The following is a 20,342-nucleotide window of genomic DNA, read 5'->3' as shown; positions in this document are numbered from 1 at the left end:
ACAGACTAAGGGTTGATGACCGATGCCACCGATGCCATGCCCCCAACTCAGACTTCGTACATATGGTCTGGGCGTGTACAAAACTCCAATCTTACTGGCAGGAAGTCACTGACACTCTCACGCATATGCTAGGAGAGCGTATTCCGAATGCACCCCTGATGTGCCTTTTGGGTATCTATAAGATTAAACTGACGCGCAAACGTAGGTCCTTGGCGGTAGCACTATTGTTGGCAAAGAGAAGAAGAGCAATGAAATGGGGCAGTAAACAGACACCGAAGCACACAATTGAGTCAGGGACATGTCATATTGTAAAACTAGACATGTATGCAGAAGACATACCCCAATCCTCTAGGCCATGAGATTTCTGGGACCCACTAGTGCAGTATCTTCTCTCTAAGCAAACAGAGGACTGATTAAGTATGTTGGTTGGCTCACAGGCATGTTATGATGTAGAAGGTGTATGTCTCATCTAGTCCAATTGGTGGATGATAGTAGGACCTATATGCATATACATATACCAGGCGCCGGACCAATGTTCCCTGATTATTTGTTTCATGAAGATATAGATGTACTATTCCTTTTCTTTTTCAATATGTTAGTGATTGGACCTGTAAAGCTAGAGTCACCAAAGGCAGTAATCTGATGCAAGTTCATGTAAAAATGTACTGTATACACTGCCATCGCAATTATGTGTATGTAAAATGTGTAAAACTGAACTATTTGACTGACCACGTAAAATAAAATACAAAAAAACCTACTGTATGTGGGGAGCACAACAATACAGGTACATAAGCTAATCCTACAACACATCAGGGCAATTAAGAGCAGAGATAAGAACTATCTTGTGGCGAGGCATTTTGAGAAGTACCACATAAGCAATGCAAACTTGCTATCCTATTATGCTATTGAGGCAATCCCCAAGAATGGAAGAGGTGAGCATAGGGAGAAAGCCCTGAGATGTTTCGATAGAATCAAGGTACATCATAGAACTCAACACAAAAGTGCTGACAGGACATAATGCAGAAGAAGACTTGCATACATACCTATGATATACCTGTGAATATACCTCTTACTGTAAGTCAGCAAGGTTAGGATGAATAATTAAATTGTATTTTTAATGAATGTTATATGCATGGGTCACTTTTGGATAGTATTTACACATGAACTATATATTAGCACTTTATTATGCATTGACAAAATGAAATCAAGTTTTATGAATTTGCAGTTGCGATTAAGTCATTTATTGGTAAAGAAAGTTTGGGGAGATCAAGTTGTGCAGCAGCCCGCTTGGGCATAATATGAGTGAATATGAATTGCACATAAAATACAAAAAATATGGATTGCATATCAAATATTACAATTATACCGCCCTAAGCTATACAATAAGCCCATTTGGGTGGAATTTAAAATATTTTTTACCAATGCACTTGTTAAAGGTTTCAACTATATGATTTTAACTAAACATCATTTTACCGGAGTCTGTCTATATATTTATATAGAGATTTTTATTAGAAATCTGCCACCAAGTTTGGCGCTTCCAAAGTACTTTATTAAGAATACCCACATGGACTCAATATGCAGGATACAGTAATCAAGAGGTTTGGGTATGAAAATGGCTACAAATAGAATGAAAATCGCAGTTAATGAGCATATGTGTAACCAATCCAAAATCAGGTTGTACACTTGAACATTTGTAAAAAGTATGAAAATGTAGTAAGAGAAAATAAGAGAGAAACAAACGAAAACAACGGATGCAACGCTAAACTGTTAAGATGATTTCTATGTCTTTTACGAGTATACATGTATGCACTTTAAAAACATTGGTGATAAAGGCACCCTTTGTTGTGATCAAGACTGCAATGTAGCCGATATGCGTCAAGCGGTAACAAAACAGTACAATTGGATAAATGAAAACCCCGGTGGTGTGGCTCCCTTCTGTGTATGTTCGTCAGAGGGAGGAAAAAAGGCTGTCAAAAAGGGCATTTTCCCATGTTATATCCCATAGGACTTTTGAACACGACCACAGCTCGATCTGCAGGCCAGACTTGCACCAAAATGTGGCAGAAAGCTAGCTTTTGGTCCTCAGATTGTGCTTTTTAAAATGTATCGTAAATCTGCTCAGTAGTGGTTGAGAAATTTAAGAAAATAAAGTTAGTGATATCTGTGGCCACAGGTCCTTTGCGATTAATCACGAAAAATTACAAGCTTGTGCAGGGAAATGTAGATCTCTGATTGGCTGCCAATACTTCAACTAGGAAATGTTGGCAGCCATCTTGGGACTTGGCTTCAGCTGAGTTCCACCCAAAAAAACATTCAAAAAAGAAAAGGGGGCAGGGTAGTAATACCCTGACCCCCCAAGCATTTGTCTTGGGTTCCCACTGGGACCTCGCAAGGTCAAACAAACATTATTTTTTTAATTTGCCACAAAAATGCAATATTCGCAGTGCGGGCACCTGGATGGGCCAGGTCCCCGGGGCTGTGCCATAAAAATAGGAGGGGGGCACATGGGGCCCCCCTCCTAGGGTTTATGAAATCCGCAGGGACTGCTACCTCCTCAGGGCATTGGTTTTTATGTGTACCGGAGGCTGTGCAGCCCCCCCTCCCAGCCCTGGGGACTAATCAAATTAATGCAGAGGGCCTGCAGGGCATCCCTGCAGCCCTAGGGACCGTTACTTCCCCGGGGCAATTCATTTACATTATGGCGGGGCTTCATGAGCCCGCGCCTCAGGGACCACCATCTCCCCAGGGATATGTGCTGTAAAGTAGAGGGGCCACATGGCCCACCTTCTGGAGCCCTGGATTGCCCTGGGGACTACACCCCCTCCAGGGTCAGCTCATGCTGCCTCCTGAGATGCCCACCCTCGGGAGCTAGCTGTTTGCTTTTGCTTGGTGGGAGCTGACACCTCCCGCAAAGCAAAAGTAAACACAACTGCACTTTAGGCAAGCTTGAGCTGTCAAACAGTACCAGCTTGTAGAAAGCGGAATTTTCATCTGTTTCCCTGCACGCAAATATGCGTGCAGGGAAACAGATCAAAACATTGCTCTGACAGACAGGGTGCTGCCTTTTAGCAATGCCGGCTCCCGCAGGAGGGGGGAGCCGGCAGGGACGGTGGTGTACTTGATGCTCCCCCGCAATCCCCTACAGAGGCCTCTCACAGTAAAGAGCCCGAACACCTGGGGGATGGGGTCCCCTGGGCTGAAATAGGCCCAGCATGGCCCCACTCTCCATAGTATAATGGCCGGGCCCTGGGGCGAATGGGGTCCTGCGCTCCTTAATAAAAAATACTTTTTTTTAAAAAGCCAGGGAAGTGGTGCCCAGGGTGGGAACCAGCCCAGGGAGGGGGGACACCCCTCCCTCCCCATAGTATAATGGCCCGCATTGTTTTCACACACAGGGAGCTGCTGAAAAGGCAGCTACCTGTGTGTGAAAGCAAATCTGCTCTGCTTTCAGCAAGTGAGAGCATTATCAATGCTCTCGATTGCTGGAAGCGAAGCATTTGCTGTGGCTTGGCAGGAGCAGTAAAGCCCCTGCAAAGCCACAGAAAACAGCTATGTCCCAGGATGGGCACCCAGGGACATAGCAGGAGCCGGCCTTGGGGGGTTGCGGTCCCCAGGGCCATTATTGGCTCCAGGAGGGGGGCTGCGCGGTCCCCCTCCTTTCTTGTCCTGCCCTGTGGAGGTGGCGGTCCCCGGGGCTGAGAACAGACCAAGAGGGAAGCAGGGCTACCCCACTCCCATTTAAAAACATTTAGTTTGGCCCTGGGGAGTATTACTCATACCTCCAATAATGGTCATAATGTTCATTATTACCACATAGGTTACAACAAAGGCTTCATAATGGAAGCTCTGTGTGCGAATGATTGTCAGTAACAAAGTGTTACAATTTTAATGTCAGTTTGTTAACGACTGGTGTTTAAACCTTCCCATTGGTGTCTTTTTATCTGGTAGGTTTGTCTGTAACTGCGTAGACCTTTTTCTTATGCACTTCATTGTGATAGGGAAAGCGCCGGGTTGAGGGTAAGTTTCAGATCTGGCAGTATTTAAATCCGGACTTTAACCCCAGTGGTATTTTTACCCTACAAATTGAAGCCCAATTCTGTGGCTCTCACTTTGCATACTTTGGGATGATGCAAAATCTTTGCCACTCATGATGTGTGGTAGCACACAAATATGTAATATAGCCTTAAGCCCACCGTAGTGGGCTATACCGTCTAATAAAGCCCGCTGCAGCGTTAAAGGCCCGAGCCGAAGGCGAGGGGCTTTAACAAGGCAGTGGGACTTTAATAGCCGGTGTAGCCCAGCTACGAAGGGCTATAAGGCTATTAGAACATTCTGCCACTAGAGGGCAGAATGTTCTAACAAATTAAACAAAGGCTTTAAGGAGCGCAAGGGGATTGAAATTTCCTCAGGCTCCCTGAAGCCTTTGTTCACAGCCAGAGCTGGGACAAAGAAGCATTGGAATGTTGGAGCTCCGGGCTTATACCAGCCATTATAAGCCCGGAGCACTCCTTTGTTTTCAATGGAGCTTCCAACATTCCAATGTTCTAATAGCTGGTATAGCCCTCTACGGCGGGCTATAAGGCTATAATAAAGCCCACAGCAGCGTTAAACGCCCGAGCCGAAGGCAAGGGACTTTAACAAGGCAGCGGGACTTTAATAGCCGGTGTAGCCCAGCTACGAAGGGCTATAAGGCTATTAGAAAATTCTGCCACTAGAGGGCAGAATGTTCTAACAAATTAAACAAAGGCTTTAAGAAGCGCAAGGGGGTTGAAATTCCCTCAGGCTCCCTGGAGCCTTTGTTCACAGCCAGAGCTGTGGACAAAGAAGCATTGGAATGTTGTAGCTCTGGGCTTATACCAGCCATTATAAGCCCGGAGCACTCCTTTGTTTTCAATGGAGCTTCCAACATTCCAATGTTCTAATATAGCCTTATAGCCCGTCGTAGAGGGCTATACCGGCTTAGGGATAGGGACTTTAATAGCCAGTGTAGCCCAGCTACGAAGGGCTATAAGGCTATTAGAACATTCGGCCACCAGAGGGCAGAATGTTCTAACAAAAAAGAACAAAGCCTTATGGGAGCGTGAGGGGATTGGAATCCCCTTAGGCTCCTTGAAGCCTTTGTTCACAGCCAGAGCTGTGAACAAAGAAACATTGGAATGTTGGAGCTCCAGGCTTATACTAGCCATTATAAGCCTGGAGCACTTCATTGTTTTCAATGGAGCTCCTAACATTCCAATGTTCTAATATTGATGAATTACTTATTTGTGATTTGTGTCCAGTGCCGGGACACTCCTTGGAGTAGCTGTGTGCGAAACAAGTCTGTTTCATCATCATCATCATCAGAGCTTTAAATGGGCAGGTACTGTCCGGTACTGAGTACCTGCACTTCTTTAATGTGAAAGGTAGAGTACCTGACTGCTGCAATACATTTAATGGGAGAATACCAGCACTTCTCAAGAGCAAACAAGTGCTCTTTAGGGTGAGTACCAGTACTTCTGTATTTCTATTTAAACCACTGATCATCATCATCTTTTGATGTTTTTGTCTACTTTTGGAGTGTCCAAGTCTGGTAAGAGGGACACGAGACATTAGAAAATACCACAGGGAATAGGCAATGAGGAAGAGGGACTGGGAGAAGTATGAGTTGTGGACAAGGAAAGGGGCAAAGACATGGAGGCGACGAAATTGGGAGGAGACAGAGTGCGACAATAAGTTACGTAGACTGTGGAATGGCGATGGATACGGTAATCGAGAGGTATAATAAAGAAGAATGAAAGCGTGAATAGGGGAAAAACAGAAAGAAAAAGAAAAGAAAGATATCATGGACAAATATGAGAGAAGACCAGCGTTTAATTTGTTCCGGTGGATGAAGGTGGTGGGCACCAGCTTTCAATTTTGAGGACAGGGCTTATGTTTTCATCATCATGCTTTGACTCAGAGCTAAAGATAGAAAGACAGCAAAGGGAGAGAGAAGGAAGAAGAGAAATATAGGAAAACAGAAACAAAGGGGGGCAGAACCTGGAAGAGTGAGATAAAGGTGCAGGAAGGGTCGGGTCGGGTGATGGAACAGAGGAGCATGAGGTGGGACCAAGTCTAAGCAGTCTGATCTGATTATATGGGATCAGACCAGTGGTGTAACACAACATGATACCCCCTACATATGTGACACTGGACAAACGGGGCCTCCCCTGAAGGTGCTCCTTCCCACCCCCTGAACGGTGGGTCCCAATGAACCTCATGGCCTCACGGCACCAGTGTTACGCCCGAGCATCTGACCACAGGAGACAGTGGAGAGCCCTGTGATGACAAAGATAAGGTGACCAAACTTCCTGGATTTGTCTGGACAGTCATGGTTTTGTGAGGACTGTCCCAGTGTCCCTATGCTTTTCTTAATTTTAAATACGTGTCCTGGTTTTTGGGACAAAGGTCAAGTCATCCTGCAATGCAGAGTTGAATGTATGCTTTCCTTTCCACAGACTCCACTAAAGTCTGAAATAATTTAAGTGATTTATCTGTTTCTTTCAGGCAGCGCAGGAGGAAATTAACTGCTTGACAGAGCGCAAGGAGGGTGTGGGGGCTCAGGGTAGAGGTGTTACCATAGCTAATGTTATGTAACCGTAGCCTTGTAAATGTGTGCATAATATATATATATATGTATACATATATATATATATATATTTTTTTTTTTTACAAGGCTACACAAAAGAATTAAGGCTGTAGTCCTACTTTTATGTCTAGACTAAAGCCAATTTTTGCTTCTCAAAATCTGGCCACCCTAGACAAAGAGGGCCATATTATCAAGAACGACGATAACATTATCACCGCTTTAGTGGCAGGAAACTGCCGCTAAAGTGGCGTTAAGGGGCTTGATTATATGCCTTTGTGAATTCCAATAGAAGCCCAGGTTTGATGTCCTTCACACCACAACCTGGGCTTCTATTGGAATTCACAAGGGCATATTATCAAGCCCCTTATCGCCGCTTTAGCAGCAGTTTCCTATTGCTAAAGTGGCGATAATTTTATCGCCGTTCTTGATATAATTTGGCTCTTAGGACGCAAAGATATGGAAAAAGCAAGGAGCAGACGAGGGGAAGTAGCCCAGCACCCTTTCCTCGTACCCACTTCGGGTCCTGCCGTGTCCTCGAATATCACCTTCTCTCCTCATCCCCAGTGCCCTGCCCGCCCCCTTCCTGCCCTGACAGGGCTGCTTGAGAATGCGCTCTGCTCCTCCCTGCAGTAAAGCTGGCAGCTGTCCCTGGCTATGAATAGAGCTGAGTTTCCAGGACCCAAGGCCACCACCTGACCACCATCTTCCAAGCATTCCCCCCAGCATCCCTCCTCCCTCCGAAGCACCCACCGTACCCCTTCAGATCTTCCCCGCCTCATGTCTCGCTCCCGCCAGGACCCGAGGCCACCACCTGACCACCATCTTCATAGCAGTCCCTCAGCACTTCACTCCTCCCTCCGGGGGCATCCACTCTCCTCCTTCAGATCTTCGCCATCTCATGTTTCGCTTCCCTTGAGATTCACTCAGGCAGCAGAACCATCCTCTACCTGTAATTGTCCCTCAATCTCGATGTTCCCCAATTGTAATTATTTATTTATCTCTGTTATTCCCTCTCCTCTGAATCTCCCCATCCACCATGTCTGTGGTTCACTCTCTTTTCTCTCTGCCTAGCTGCAATCTCTATTGTTCACTCTTTTCCCTCTCCCAATCCACCATCTCCAGTATTCCATGTCCCCTTACTTTGCTATCCACCATCTTCAGGATTGCCTGTCCCCCTAAATCGCCATTAACCCTCTCCAGTATTCCTTGTCCCTCTACTTTTCTATCCATCATCTCCATTATTTCCTGTCCCCCTAATTTCCTATTCACTTTTTCCACTATTACCTGACCCCTACTTTACTATTCACCATCTCCAGTACTCCATCCCCCTACTTTCCCATCCACCATCTGCAGTATTCCTTTCTATCTACTAACCTATCTACCATTTTCAGTATTCCCTGTCCCCTTACTTTCCTATCCAGTGTCTCCAGCATTGCCTCTACCCAGTGCTCAGTTTGTAAAAGAATAAGTGCTGATACCCGAAGTTTTGCGGAGAAGCCCGCAGCCAGTAGTGCTGAATGTCCGGGTTGTCAAATGCCAAGGCTGCGTAGTCTTGATTCCACCTCATACCGCTTTCATCCACCACCACACACTCCCTGCCTCTTTATCTCAATCTTACAGGTTCCTTTTCACCTCTGATTTCTCACTTTCTTACTGTTTTTCCGTCTTTCTCTTTGCCCTTCTTTCCTCCCTTTGTGTTTCGCTCTCTCTTGCTTTGGGTCAAAGTCTGTGAAGGAAAATATGCGCTGGATATCTAAAAATGTGTGCAGTTGGGCCCGCATGCAGCCACCGGCTGAAATTAAGCACTGCTTCTACTCCACTTTCCCACCTACTATCAACAGTATAACTCCCCCTACAATCCCCTTCAGTCATCTCCAATGTCCTCTCCCCATATTCCTCCATCTCCAGAATCCCCCTCTTTTCCCTATCCACCACCCCACTCTTCCCTCTACCCCTGGCCCCAACCACCCCAGTATTGCTTACCCTGGGGTTGTGCCCTCACACTCCAGAAAGCCCCCCTCCCTAGTGCAGTCCCACCTCAGATTATTCTCTTTTATAACGTTATTCTGGTAGAGGCTAGGCATCAGTTCATAAAGCCCATTTGTTTTAGATATAATTTCTCTTCTGCTCGAGTCTAATCATATTCTGCAAGTCGTCTCCTGATGAATTTGTCTGTTATAATTTGTTCATGTTTTTAAAGACTTTTTAAAAGCGGTTGTAAAGTGCATAATAATAATTGTTTGAAACTCATGTATTTTGTATTTGTTGACCTCAGCAGAGATCTAAATCAAATCAAATTAAATATGTTTCATGTTTCTTGTTTGACCCTTTCCCCGCCCCTCACATCTCACAAGCATGATTATATTTAGGTGTTATGCTCATAGCGCCTAGCGGGGGTCTCCAGGGGCTGGAGAACACTGGAGTGCACCATCTCTCCCTCCCCTGCACTGTTTACCTATTTTTCATGTTGTATTTTTTTTATCTCTGTTTTGCTTCCTTACCGCCTCCCTACTATGTAATGCAATTTTCTTCTGTTTTTACAGTGTGTATGTAAAGCGCTCTGATACCTACGGGTCAAGCTAGCGCTATATCAAACTTTTAAAATATATAAATAAAATAATTTGGGTGTGTTGATCCTGAGACTGGGCGGGGTGCAGGCCTCTCTGCACCTTCTCTCTAAAGTGCAACATTGTGTAGATGTGGGTGTGTTGTTCAGCAGGATTGAAGGTACAGTAGGCGTGCGCGATGTTGCAGCGCTTTCATCCAAACACCCTGGCAAAGTTTTGCTCCCTGCCATGTAGGTGTGAGACCCACAATTTATGAGACGCCGCAGGTCACGCATAGCCTTATTTAATACTATCAAAGTAAGTCCCCAACAGATAGACTTTGCAGAAAGTTGATGGGCCCTCATTATAAATAAATCCAAGATCGTAGTATTGCACTCTTCTAAGCTTCAAATGTGTGTTTGCCTCCATTCTGGCGTGTCACAACCAGGAACGGTGCAATTTTTTATCGCAAAAAAATCCAGCAGGTTTTACAAAGCATAAAACGACTGGGGTGAAACCCGCAGGTCCGTCAATGACTGCAAATCCGGGAATTCTCATCCAATCGCAAACTCCCAGCTCGAACCAGATTGGGATGCCCATGGTTATTGTAAAGAGGACCCCAGTCCGGGGCGTAGCTTCCTTTGGTGCAGCAGGTGCAGTGGCACCGGGGCATAGAGCCCTGAGGGCCCACAGAACACTGAATATTGATGTCTTTTTCAATTCAGACAGTTGCCAGGGACCAGGTTCCTTCCTTGCACTATGCCCCATGACACACTGGCTACGGAGAGAAGCTTTCTAGGCATAGGCAAAGCGGGAAGTCCCATGGGCCCCCACCTTCAAAGGGCCCCCCAGTTAATGAGATCTTTCTCCCTCTCTAGCTTACCTTTGTTGATGTTTCTATCGGCACCTCTCTACCTATACGTTTGACTCTGTCCCATGGATGGATGGATGGATGGATGGATGGATGGATGGATGGATGGATGGATGGATGGATGGATGGATGGATGGATGGATGGATGGATCCGTTTTAAATTAGCAGAAAAGAGGCAGTAAAATTTAGAGTTGGTCGGAACAGCAGGCATCAAAATATGTCTGGCCCAAGTACTCAAACATTCTTAAAATGGCACTGGCCACCCCACTGACCCTTAGGGCATCATTAGGACATCCTCACATAAAAAAGACCGCCCGCCATAAGGGCGGGGGTCCCATGGGGACAATTAGGATGCGCCCGCCACAGTGTCAGACGCATCCTGTATTCCTGGCATTGCGGCAGGTGGTGCACTCAGCACCGCCCGCCACAATGCCAGGAAGGCATGTTGTGCACTTCCATGCACAACATGGCAGGCCCCGCGCGGTGCCTGCGATGTTGTGCATGGAACTGCTGGGGGGTACCATAGGTACCCCCCATGTGCCCCCACCAACATCCTAGGGGCCCGCAACGGGCCCCAAACACAAAAACCGCATGCCTTTCCGTGGCGGCGTCCCTCCCGCCTGCAGCCTTATATGAAAGGCAGTGTCTAGCAGACACCGCCTCCATATGAAACCCTTTTTCGCCCGGTCAACTCGATGTCTGGGCGGAAAAGAGTCAGACGGTTTGCCCGTCTGCTGCGGTTCCCCCGCCATACTAATATGGCGGGGGAAATGGGTGACGGGCGGGCTAGGAAGTAGGGCGGATCGCCACCGCCATGAGGGCGGTTGCGATCCGCCCTATATTCTAATGGGCCCCTTAGTGTTCTTTTCCTGTGCATTGACAAACAATTTCATTGTGCGTTGGAAATCTTCACAAAGTAAAAATTGCAGAGAAATATTTTGCAAGGGAAAAAACCTGTTGAACCAGGCGAAGGCAGACTGGAAAAGTTTGCAACATTTTAAGAGGACGAAAATTGGCAAAACTGCACAAAAAAAGCCTTAGCACATCCCTAGACCCAAGTAGGAGTAATTGGCATTGTTCAGCCTCAAAACTCCCATTGACATGGTAGCCCTGACTAGATGTGGCTAGTTATAGGTGAATCATTCTTGATCAATTTTAGGTGTAAATTGAAATCGAACAACTCTCTGGGCCACCTGTGGAGCAAACGGTAACCGCAGGAGTTAGCGAAGACGCCCTAAATTCTCCAGGACACCAGATTCTCAAAATGTCTTCGCTGGGAATTTGGATGGAACGAGCATTGTGGACACAGGATGACAGTCTGTTGAGGGGTGATGGGACCCTATAGTTCGGGGGGCACGAGACCCTGCCCTTGAGATGTTTGAGTTGGGATGCTGACCCCTAGAGTGTCAAAAGTGGGTTATAAATTGAAGCTGGTGGAGTAACTCTTGGCAACCTGCACTTTACAATGTTCACCAAACATATAACTTGACATGGGTAGTTGGTAAAGCGCCACATTCACCCAGATGGGTATCTTGGCACTGAAATAACAGATGCTTATTTCTAAATCATGAGCTTGCAGGTCGAATGGTTTATGAAGTTTCAACCACAAGAGGATGAGAAGCACCACTAGCTACATTTTTGCTGTACAAGGAGCCCTAAATAGATTAGGTTCGGTGGGATTATGCAGCAGGGTCAGATCAAATTCTGCGTCAGGGGTGACTAAATTGTGTGGCAGGAGAAGTCAAATTATGTGGCATAATGCTGCACAATTTGTGATAGTATTACTTCATTTTGTCATTGTTACATGTTAAAAATATCTGGCCAGAAATGTCATCTCATTAGTATCCGTTTAAGCTACGAATCCAGTGATAAATCACAGGAATGTGACCGGTCACATTTTTCAAAGGGTCTTCTACTACGCTGCTACGCGCTTTGCTGAGTTTTTGGTAACTTTTGATCCGTTGGAGCTAGAAACAATTTCGTTTTTAAACTCTGCAGATAATGCTGCAGATTACGGATTATGTGGCAAATCTATAAATATGCAGAAAACGATGCAGCCGTATTATTGCATAATTCCAGTTGACCAGGCATAGATATATATATATAGTATGCTGCCTGTGGGTGTAGTGCTACAAAGCAAGCTTTTAATGTAGACCATATATATATATATATATATATATATATATATATATATATATATATATATATATATATATATATATATATATATATATATATCGGCTCCACTGTATCAACGTGCCTTAACGGCGAGGGAAGTAGATATGGAGTTAAATAAATCTATATTTTCACATGCTTACCTTGATGATATGGGTTAGTCTGTTTTTTGGGATCGATAAATGGGTAGGTCTATAGTTTGCCCTCTGTATTTTGACATACAACCACTTGTGATCGGAGAATAATGAAAATTGCCAACAATGTCGACAGCTCCTTTGTAAGCAGTAAGGGATGTGCCGTTGGAATCCCACTCAACAAATGCACAACAGCTGACAATGGTTCTCCTCCTCCTTTACTGCCCCTCCATCTCACACCTGTTGATGGAGGGGAGTGGGGAGGTCAGCTGAGCGAAGGGCTCTTCGACTCTACTGGAGAGCAGGGGTGGAATGCACAGGAATTTAGGCAGGAGAAGTTAACAACTTGGGAAACGGAACCTTTTGTCAGATGATAGTGGCTGTCAGAGATGACAGTTTATGGGAGAACAGTTCACAACCCCAAAATAACAGGCATCTATTTAGGGGACAGGGGACAGACGACGGAATAGGGCTAATGAAATAAATCCTATTCCGTCATCTGTCAACATCCCCACCGCCCTGCCCCACCGACCTTGACCGCACCCGTCGTTGTTGATACCAAGACACAATTAGTCAATACAAAAAACGATCAATACTAGTAGCAGCTACTAACTGACTCCAGTAAAAAAAAACGCTAATGGCAGCGAGGGAACTCAATTTCAGCCGCACTTACTCTTCGATCACTATAAGTATCCACACAGATCAAACTAGAGCGTGGCCACCTCTGTAGGTCCACTGCCACAGGACCTAAAATCAAACTATACACTATACTGGCTCAGAGAGGCACATATTAAACCGCATACAATATGCACACAAATTACACAGATATTTTGTGGAGACTTGTCTTCATAGAAAATCCTCTTTATTCTTGATCCACACCGCCAACGCGTTTCGCCCACACGGGCTTCCTCAGGGCTAAAGTGGAATACTCTATTCCACGTTTTTGCATGTAGATAGGCAATCCTCCAATGTTCAGTTTTTATTCAGTGATCCATGTCATATTAATTTGATAATCCACCCAGGTTTGTTGACCTGGGTGAATGATCAAATCGCCGTTCCCGCCGTATACGGTGAGGAGTACAGAACATGGAATAAACTGAAGTGTGGGTGCATTGCACTTGCAATACTTGGAGAGTAGGACGGTTTTATTTAACCCCTCCTGAGAACATTGGATAACTCGCAAAGGAAGGAACCATGTGGGTGAAACGCGTTGGCTGTGTGCATCAAGAATAAAGAAGATTTTCTATGAAGACAAGTCTCCACAAAATATCTGTGTGATTTGTGTGCATATTGTATGCTGTTTAATATCTGCCTCTCTGAGCCAGTATAATGACTAACGGACTCCAGGTCTGGGGTATTCCCTTGCACCCCGGTACCAGACCTATCAATAACACTGATATCACATGGACTTTTGTGCAACTGCCAGAGTAGAGGAGAGTGGTCAGACATTCTCAACTTCTCCTGGCTTGTACTACTGAATGTAAATGTACAGGAATTTATATAGCGCAAATCACCGAGCGGTTTCTAAGCGCTTGCTTAGGGAACCTGTCCTGGTATTCCCCTGTGAGATAACCCCAGCAGGGTATCCGCAAGGTGAAAGCCAGGCATCCCGCCGCGAGGGGCCGTTGTGGAGATTAAGCAAGCTATTGCCCAGAGTCACAGAGTGTGAACCTGTGAATCGAGTAGGCACCGGAACGAGAATTGTCGAGTCTGTGGACATTTTTAGGACTTAAGACCCCGCCGAGCCGGGAATTCAACCCTGGTCCCGGGCTGACCTCTGCTTCCAGGTCTGCCTCATCTAACAAGTGAGCCACACTTCTCCACGAGGATATGAAAGGTATGTGCATATATAGGAAGTATAGACTTACTATTCCTAGCTTCCCATCTATCAACCTTAAAGAGAAGGTGTGTGTATGTGTGTGTGTTTTTTAGTCAAGGTACATAAGTCGAGTTAGGTATAGAAAACCTATACTAACTTTCCTCTCGCTACTTTATTAGTCCTCAGTATTCTTATCCCACAATTTCCCATCTTCGATATTCAGGGGCCACGCCCTCCTGACAGACTCCACGACTATGGGCCACAGTCTTAAAAACTGGCCATCAAATGTTGCAGCTCAACTGTCCTACGATGGGACAGAACATAGAACAATAACTTGTATGCACGTTTTATTCATTAAGGAAACAATCACATTTGTACTGAAAAGGTTTTGCGAATTTGAAGCATAAATAAGGCTCAACAATGAACATTTTTATATAAACATCTATATTCAAAATCAAAACAGCAAATACATACAACACCAACGGTGGCCTCAATTTAAAAGCCCATATGTTTCGCCTGATCCCAGAAGCTACCCCCAAAAGCAGACAAGACAAAACAAGTCAAACGAAGGAACCCACAGGACAACACAGTGGTAGGAGGGTGCCCTATCTCAGTCAGTCAGAAACCTTTATTCGATTCCAGATGAATCATAAAAGTTCACAAGGAAGACATACAATCATAAAATAAAACAATATTTACAACAACAAAAAATGTGTGCCCTATCTCACTACAGCATTCAACCAAAAACAGAGATGTATTCTAAGCAATAAACATGATAATTTTCAAATGTTTTCCACGCTGTATTAGATTTACGTGACATGTGTCTCCATTTTGCATAGTTTCTTTCATATCTATGTTATTACAAAAAACTTCACAACATCTTTCGATTTAGGTTTATGCATGGATTGCTGCTTCGTGTAAGTCATTTTCTTGGTCACGGCCAAAGTTTATAGAGTAAAGGCGCATAGAGCAGAGACCCTCACACATTCGATCAAGAGAACCATCGCAGTGGGAAATTGACAAACAAACAAAGGCCCTAGGCTGAGTGTGAGATATGAACTGAAGTACTTCAAATATCTCGTTCCATTGCATTACCACTTGGGTGCACAACTCTGCAATAAGATGTGGTAGATAATGTAATATTTTGACCAAATTGGTGTGTAATATTTCCAAAAAATAACCTTCTGCACAGAGAGTCTCAGGGTCGGAGCTGGTAAGTGCAAGCCAGACTATTTCATAACTCAAGTTCAGAATTGCAACTTGTCAGTTCTTCTGACCTGATACCCCGGGAGGTAACCATCATGAACAAAGACCGGTAATATCAATAATTTGTTCAACGTTGATGCGGGAATCACACTACCCCATAAAAGTAAGGGCACGGGGAAAACATCCAAAGGTACCCCTTTAACCATGCAGGCTGATGCTCGGAGACCTTCACATAATATCAACTGATAAAACCCTGTAATGCAGATGGGGCAGTCGTTTGAGCGTGGAAAGTGGAACATGGCAATAATACTGCCAAATATGCTTCTCCCAGACTCAAATACCAAGATCTTCAAAACAGTGTTAAGCCTGATATTTGGATTTTTCATAATGAGGAATCAGATATGCCCCTTCGACAGTCCCAGGTCTTGTCAACCCTGCCACAAACAGGAAGTATTGCTGCTTTACAATGTACTAATCCATCGAAAAGTAGGGTGACCAGACATCCCGGATTTGCCCTGACAGTCCCGGTTTTTCACCAGTTGTCCCAGCAGATTTCGGAAATTTTGGCTCATGCCCCGGTTTTTAGAGGATGTTGACTTAAAATAGTGAAAGACACTTTTTGGGGTGATCTAAAGCTTTGCTAGTTAGAAACTGTTATAAGTAAGCAATGTAATCAATAGGTATGATTTTGGTTGTAGAAATTACATTTTATGTACTTTCTTAATGCATCTTCTGTGATCCTATGTTGATGACAGCTGTCATTCTGAGCCATTCTGGGGGTGAAAAAGTGTAGTCCTTCTTCTATTTTTCCCAAATATCCCGGTTTTTCGTTCTCAAGATCGGGTCACCCTATCGAAAAGGTTCATGTTCTTTGGTGAGTGGAAAAGCTGCCTGATCACTTACGCTCCAACGGGGTCTCCAGTCTGGACCTAGTAAGCCACCTCAACTAGCGATGAAGCATAAAGCATAGATCCCGGACTCCAAAAGGTATTTGTTCAACTCAAACTTCTACAGCGCCCGTTAGAACCATGGGTTTTTCTTTCCACCTCAGAGATAATAAGCACTAAAGAGCTGATTGCTTTTTCAATAGTTGCAGCGGTATGCGCACAAATATACGCTTGAACACAGGCAGGGCAAACATTTTCGGTACATTTATTGTGGCCAAAGATCCAGTATCTCTCCAGACCGGCTAGAACAACCTCCCTTTCAACTCAAGATCATCTTCGGAGAAGTTAGCTCAAGCCACTTTCCCCGCTCCTCTCAATTTTTATTCTCCATAATGTATTGACATACAAACCCCACTCTGTGGCCAGGAAATAAACAGGATTGATAATCTGTTGTTGTTGAGTACCTTAGGTTTCTACCGTGACCATCTGAATCACCGACTAAATTTAATTTAAGAACTAGAGATTCTTCTGGATTTTAAACAAAAGAATTAAAGACAGAATCCTCCATTCTGGTTCACCCTTCCAGTGGTATGGACACTGGTCCCGCCCTCTCTGTACAGGGCGCCTGCTTCCAGGGCAGCCAGCCTCGGTGATGTACCGGATCCTGGCTTTACTCCACCAGGTGGGGTGGTCCTCCCTTTCTCAGATGAGAGGTGAGGTCCCTGCTCCCCTCTGTCTATGAAATAGCCCTGGTCACTCAAGACACCAGGCTGTATCCACATGATCTAGAGAACAGTGAGAGTCAACACCCCAACACAATCACCTTGTTGCTCACATAAACACTAACTCGTACACAAACTCATTCATATGGACACTCTCACGCACATAGACATACAAACACACTTAAATACAAACACTCACGCAAATATGCTCACCCTTAGTCTTTCTCTCACAAGCACACTCAGAGACACAATATTCCGCTGTCTGACACACACTTCTAATTGCATCATATACACATAAACATTTTCTTAAACGCCAGACAGTGCTTAATTTGAGCCGGTGGCTTCTGGTGCTGAAGCACGTAATCATCAACACTAGTGCTTTTCATGAGCACCATTTAAGGACAAGTTAATTCACAGGGAGATTAAGAGATTTTCCCAGAATCATAGGACATTGAGCCAACGTCCAGACGCGAACCTGGTTCCCTAGCTCCATTGGCAGCTCTGGACATTAGCCACATCCTCTGCCTAATTTAATGGTTAGTAGTTTGTTCTGGTTTAGGCGGGTAACTGGAGAAATGGGCTGGTGCAAGCTGCTTCCTGACTAGAGCCCTAGCACTTATTGTTTTTATACAAATTAACCACTGCCGCCACACGTGCCCTCTCACGCACTCTCAGCTATTATGACGTGTACGCTACCTCGCACTCGCAAACAGACTCTTGCACTCTCTCTCAGATGCAACAACAAACAGAACCGGGGGTCTTCAATCAGCAATGACAACTATTGCCATAACCTACTCTGCACAACCTCGGTGATCTACACGGGCATACGCACGCACTATCAATCAGACAGCTTTCCCGCGCGTTGGCGCAAATGCACGACGTCTAACTCACAGACACGCGCATCCTGCTTCAGACTCACACTTTCTGACATAGACTCTCTCCCGTACATGTACGTCGACTCTCACACGTCCCCCGCACCGTTTTTGACGAGCTTGTCCTTTATGAGCACCACCTTATATAAATCCTCACACAAACCCTCTCTCAAGCTGTTACTATGCAAAAAAAAGTTCACTGTTACTATGCACTTGTGCACCATGTTCGCTGCAGCAACATGTTGTCGGACGGGTTTCTCTCGAGTTCCACTCTGGTTTTCAAACCCTCGCGCCCACAAGATATCCAACCACATCTGAGCAGACTCGGTCTGACCGCCGTGCACCCGTGGTTGGACTGCTGTCCCCGCACTCCGAGAGACACCGCACTCCATGCCTCACTGTCGCTGCACCCTGATCCACCCCACCGCCCCCGTGCTGTCCCCCACTTGGCCTCTTTCCTGGTTGTGGCAAGCAGCCCTCACTCCAAGACTGAGCGCCAACGAACTCAGCTCTCTCAGGTATGTGGCTTCAATTGGTGCAGCAGGTGCAGTGGCACCGGAGGCCACTGAGCTCTGTTTATCGCTGTATCTTATTCATACAGCTGTCAGGGGTGCGGGAGCATTTCCTCTCTTACACTATGACCCGAGACACGGCGGCGGCGCTACTGAGCTCTCTGGGTGCCTACCGCACCCCTGGGGTGTGGGTGCCCCGCGTTGCTGTCCCTCTGTTTCCAATTAAATATATCCTGACAGCCACAGCGTGTGGGCGCCCCTCGGCCCGTGCCTGCTGTGAACATCACACTCTCCATGATTTGATTTGATTTGATTTTGTGATTTGTAGAGCCCTTGAATGCCCGAGGGCGTCTTGGCGCTGTAAGAGAAGAGACTGACTGACCGTAGTAGTGGTGCCACCTGGCACCAGAGCATGTTCTGACCTCACAATCCTGCACACGATAGTGAACTCACACGGGCACCGAGGTGCGCGCGCAAAATGCGAGTCTGCGCGCTTGTTCTGTCCTGGAGATGGGAAAGCACCTGAGGAGGGGGTAAGTGTTCACGACCCCGACCCTAGACAGCTCTTTCGGTGGAGCGCCAGCTGCAGCCACTGTCTGCGTGCACGTGCTGGGTTCTAGGCTGATTGAGGCCAACTGAGTCTTTCATTCTTCCGATGTCGAAAAAAGGAGTGACATCGACGTGAACGCAGATACATTGCTGATGTGTATAGCGCTTCGAAGCTGCAATCGGGTGCAGTACGGGCCATGCAAACATGATGTCGTTAAGTGATGTTTCCCAGACTGCCTCATGTACCTCACTGTTCAGTCGGAGAATTAAAATATTGGGGTGTCATCGCTTTCAACGCCTACTACAAAACGAGCCCGCTGTCTGATACGTTTCTCATCCATGGATGCTCTGTTTCCTGAGCCTTCAAATCAGAAAGATAGTCGAGTATGTTTATGCACCTCCTGCGGAAACTGGCGGGAATTCTGAGGGAAACGTTCCAAAAATCAAAAGTGATGGGTATTATTGAAAAGATCTGTCGGAGGCAAAAGGGGTGCGACCCTGAAACCGTCGCCCTTCATCTCTGCTGTGCGCAAGAAAAAGCCCGGTGCGAGGCATAGGTGTGGCTCATGGAAGAGACGACTCAGCCTTTCATCCTCCTTGACTCAGATAACAAGAGGACCACTGATTTCGGGTGACAAGCAGTAATGGAGTATGAAGGGTCTATGCGCATAGCTTTAAATGGACCGGTACTGACCGGTACGGAGTACCGGCACTGAATTGTATTGAGAAGGAGAGTACCAGCAATTCTGAAAAGAAATGTAATACTTTTACTTGGAGAGTACCGGCACTTCTAAGAAACAAGCAGGTACTCTGGGACCGAGTACCTGCACTTCTATTTTTCCCTTTCAAGCACTGTCTATGCACGATGGGCTAACTTTGCTAATCGTGTTTCAGACACAGACGAATAACTACCGTTCAGTGCTGTCTGCTATCATAGCGCTTAGAAGTCGACAGTTATTTAGCGCTATAGAAGCACACCTTGAGTTCGATTGATCTCGCCCCTTACCATTGTGATAGTGTTGCTCGCGCCTCAGCAGGGAATGATGGAGATGTGACGAGGTATCCTTTGGAAGTCTGCTCAGCCTGGCACACCACACCACTTCCTTGTCCAAAGACCCCCCTCAAATTTGTACTGTCCCTGCCCCAGCAGCTGCCCCGGACAACCCCCCAGGATTGGGCGCCCTCGGACACAATGCTCTGAGTGGCCAGGCCGCCCCCTGGAGGCACCCTGATTGGTGGCAGAGTCATTTTACCAAATTTAGCTGCAGGGATTTATGGGGCGCCTGTGTGTGCGTGATGCTGGAAGAAACGATCAGGTAGGGCAGCGGGGGTGGGGGCGTTAATTATAAACTCCCCGGAGGAGCAGCTGATGGGGGGGCGACACATGGCCGGGGGTCTGCCCCTGGAACAAACAGTTAAAATAAAGCACGCGTCGGAGCCAG

General features: G+C 46.0%; 1 protein-coding gene across 1 annotated transcript in view; it reads right to left on the bottom strand.

Annotated features, from left to right (window-relative positions):
* Positions 1 to 20,029, bottom strand: part of TNNC2 (troponin C2, fast skeletal type) — a 60,248-nt gene extending 40,219 nt beyond the window's left edge. The window contains exon 1 of the mRNA XM_086932580.1: positions 19,907 to 20,029. Within this exon, the coding sequence (XP_086788706.1) occupies positions 19,907 to 19,909 (3 nt within the window). The 5' untranslated portion in view covers positions 19,910 to 20,029. The remainder of the gene's footprint in view (positions 1 to 19,906) is intronic.
* Between the last annotated feature and the right edge of the window lie 313 nt (positions 20,030 to 20,342).

This window comes from Lissotriton vulgaris, chromosome 7 (assembly GCF_964263255.1).
Source record: "Lissotriton vulgaris chromosome 7, aLisVul1.2, whole genome shotgun sequence".
NCBI lineage: Eukaryota > Metazoa > Chordata > Amphibia > Caudata > Salamandridae > Lissotriton > Lissotriton vulgaris.
This window is presented reverse-complemented; position numbering and strand designations above follow the sequence as displayed.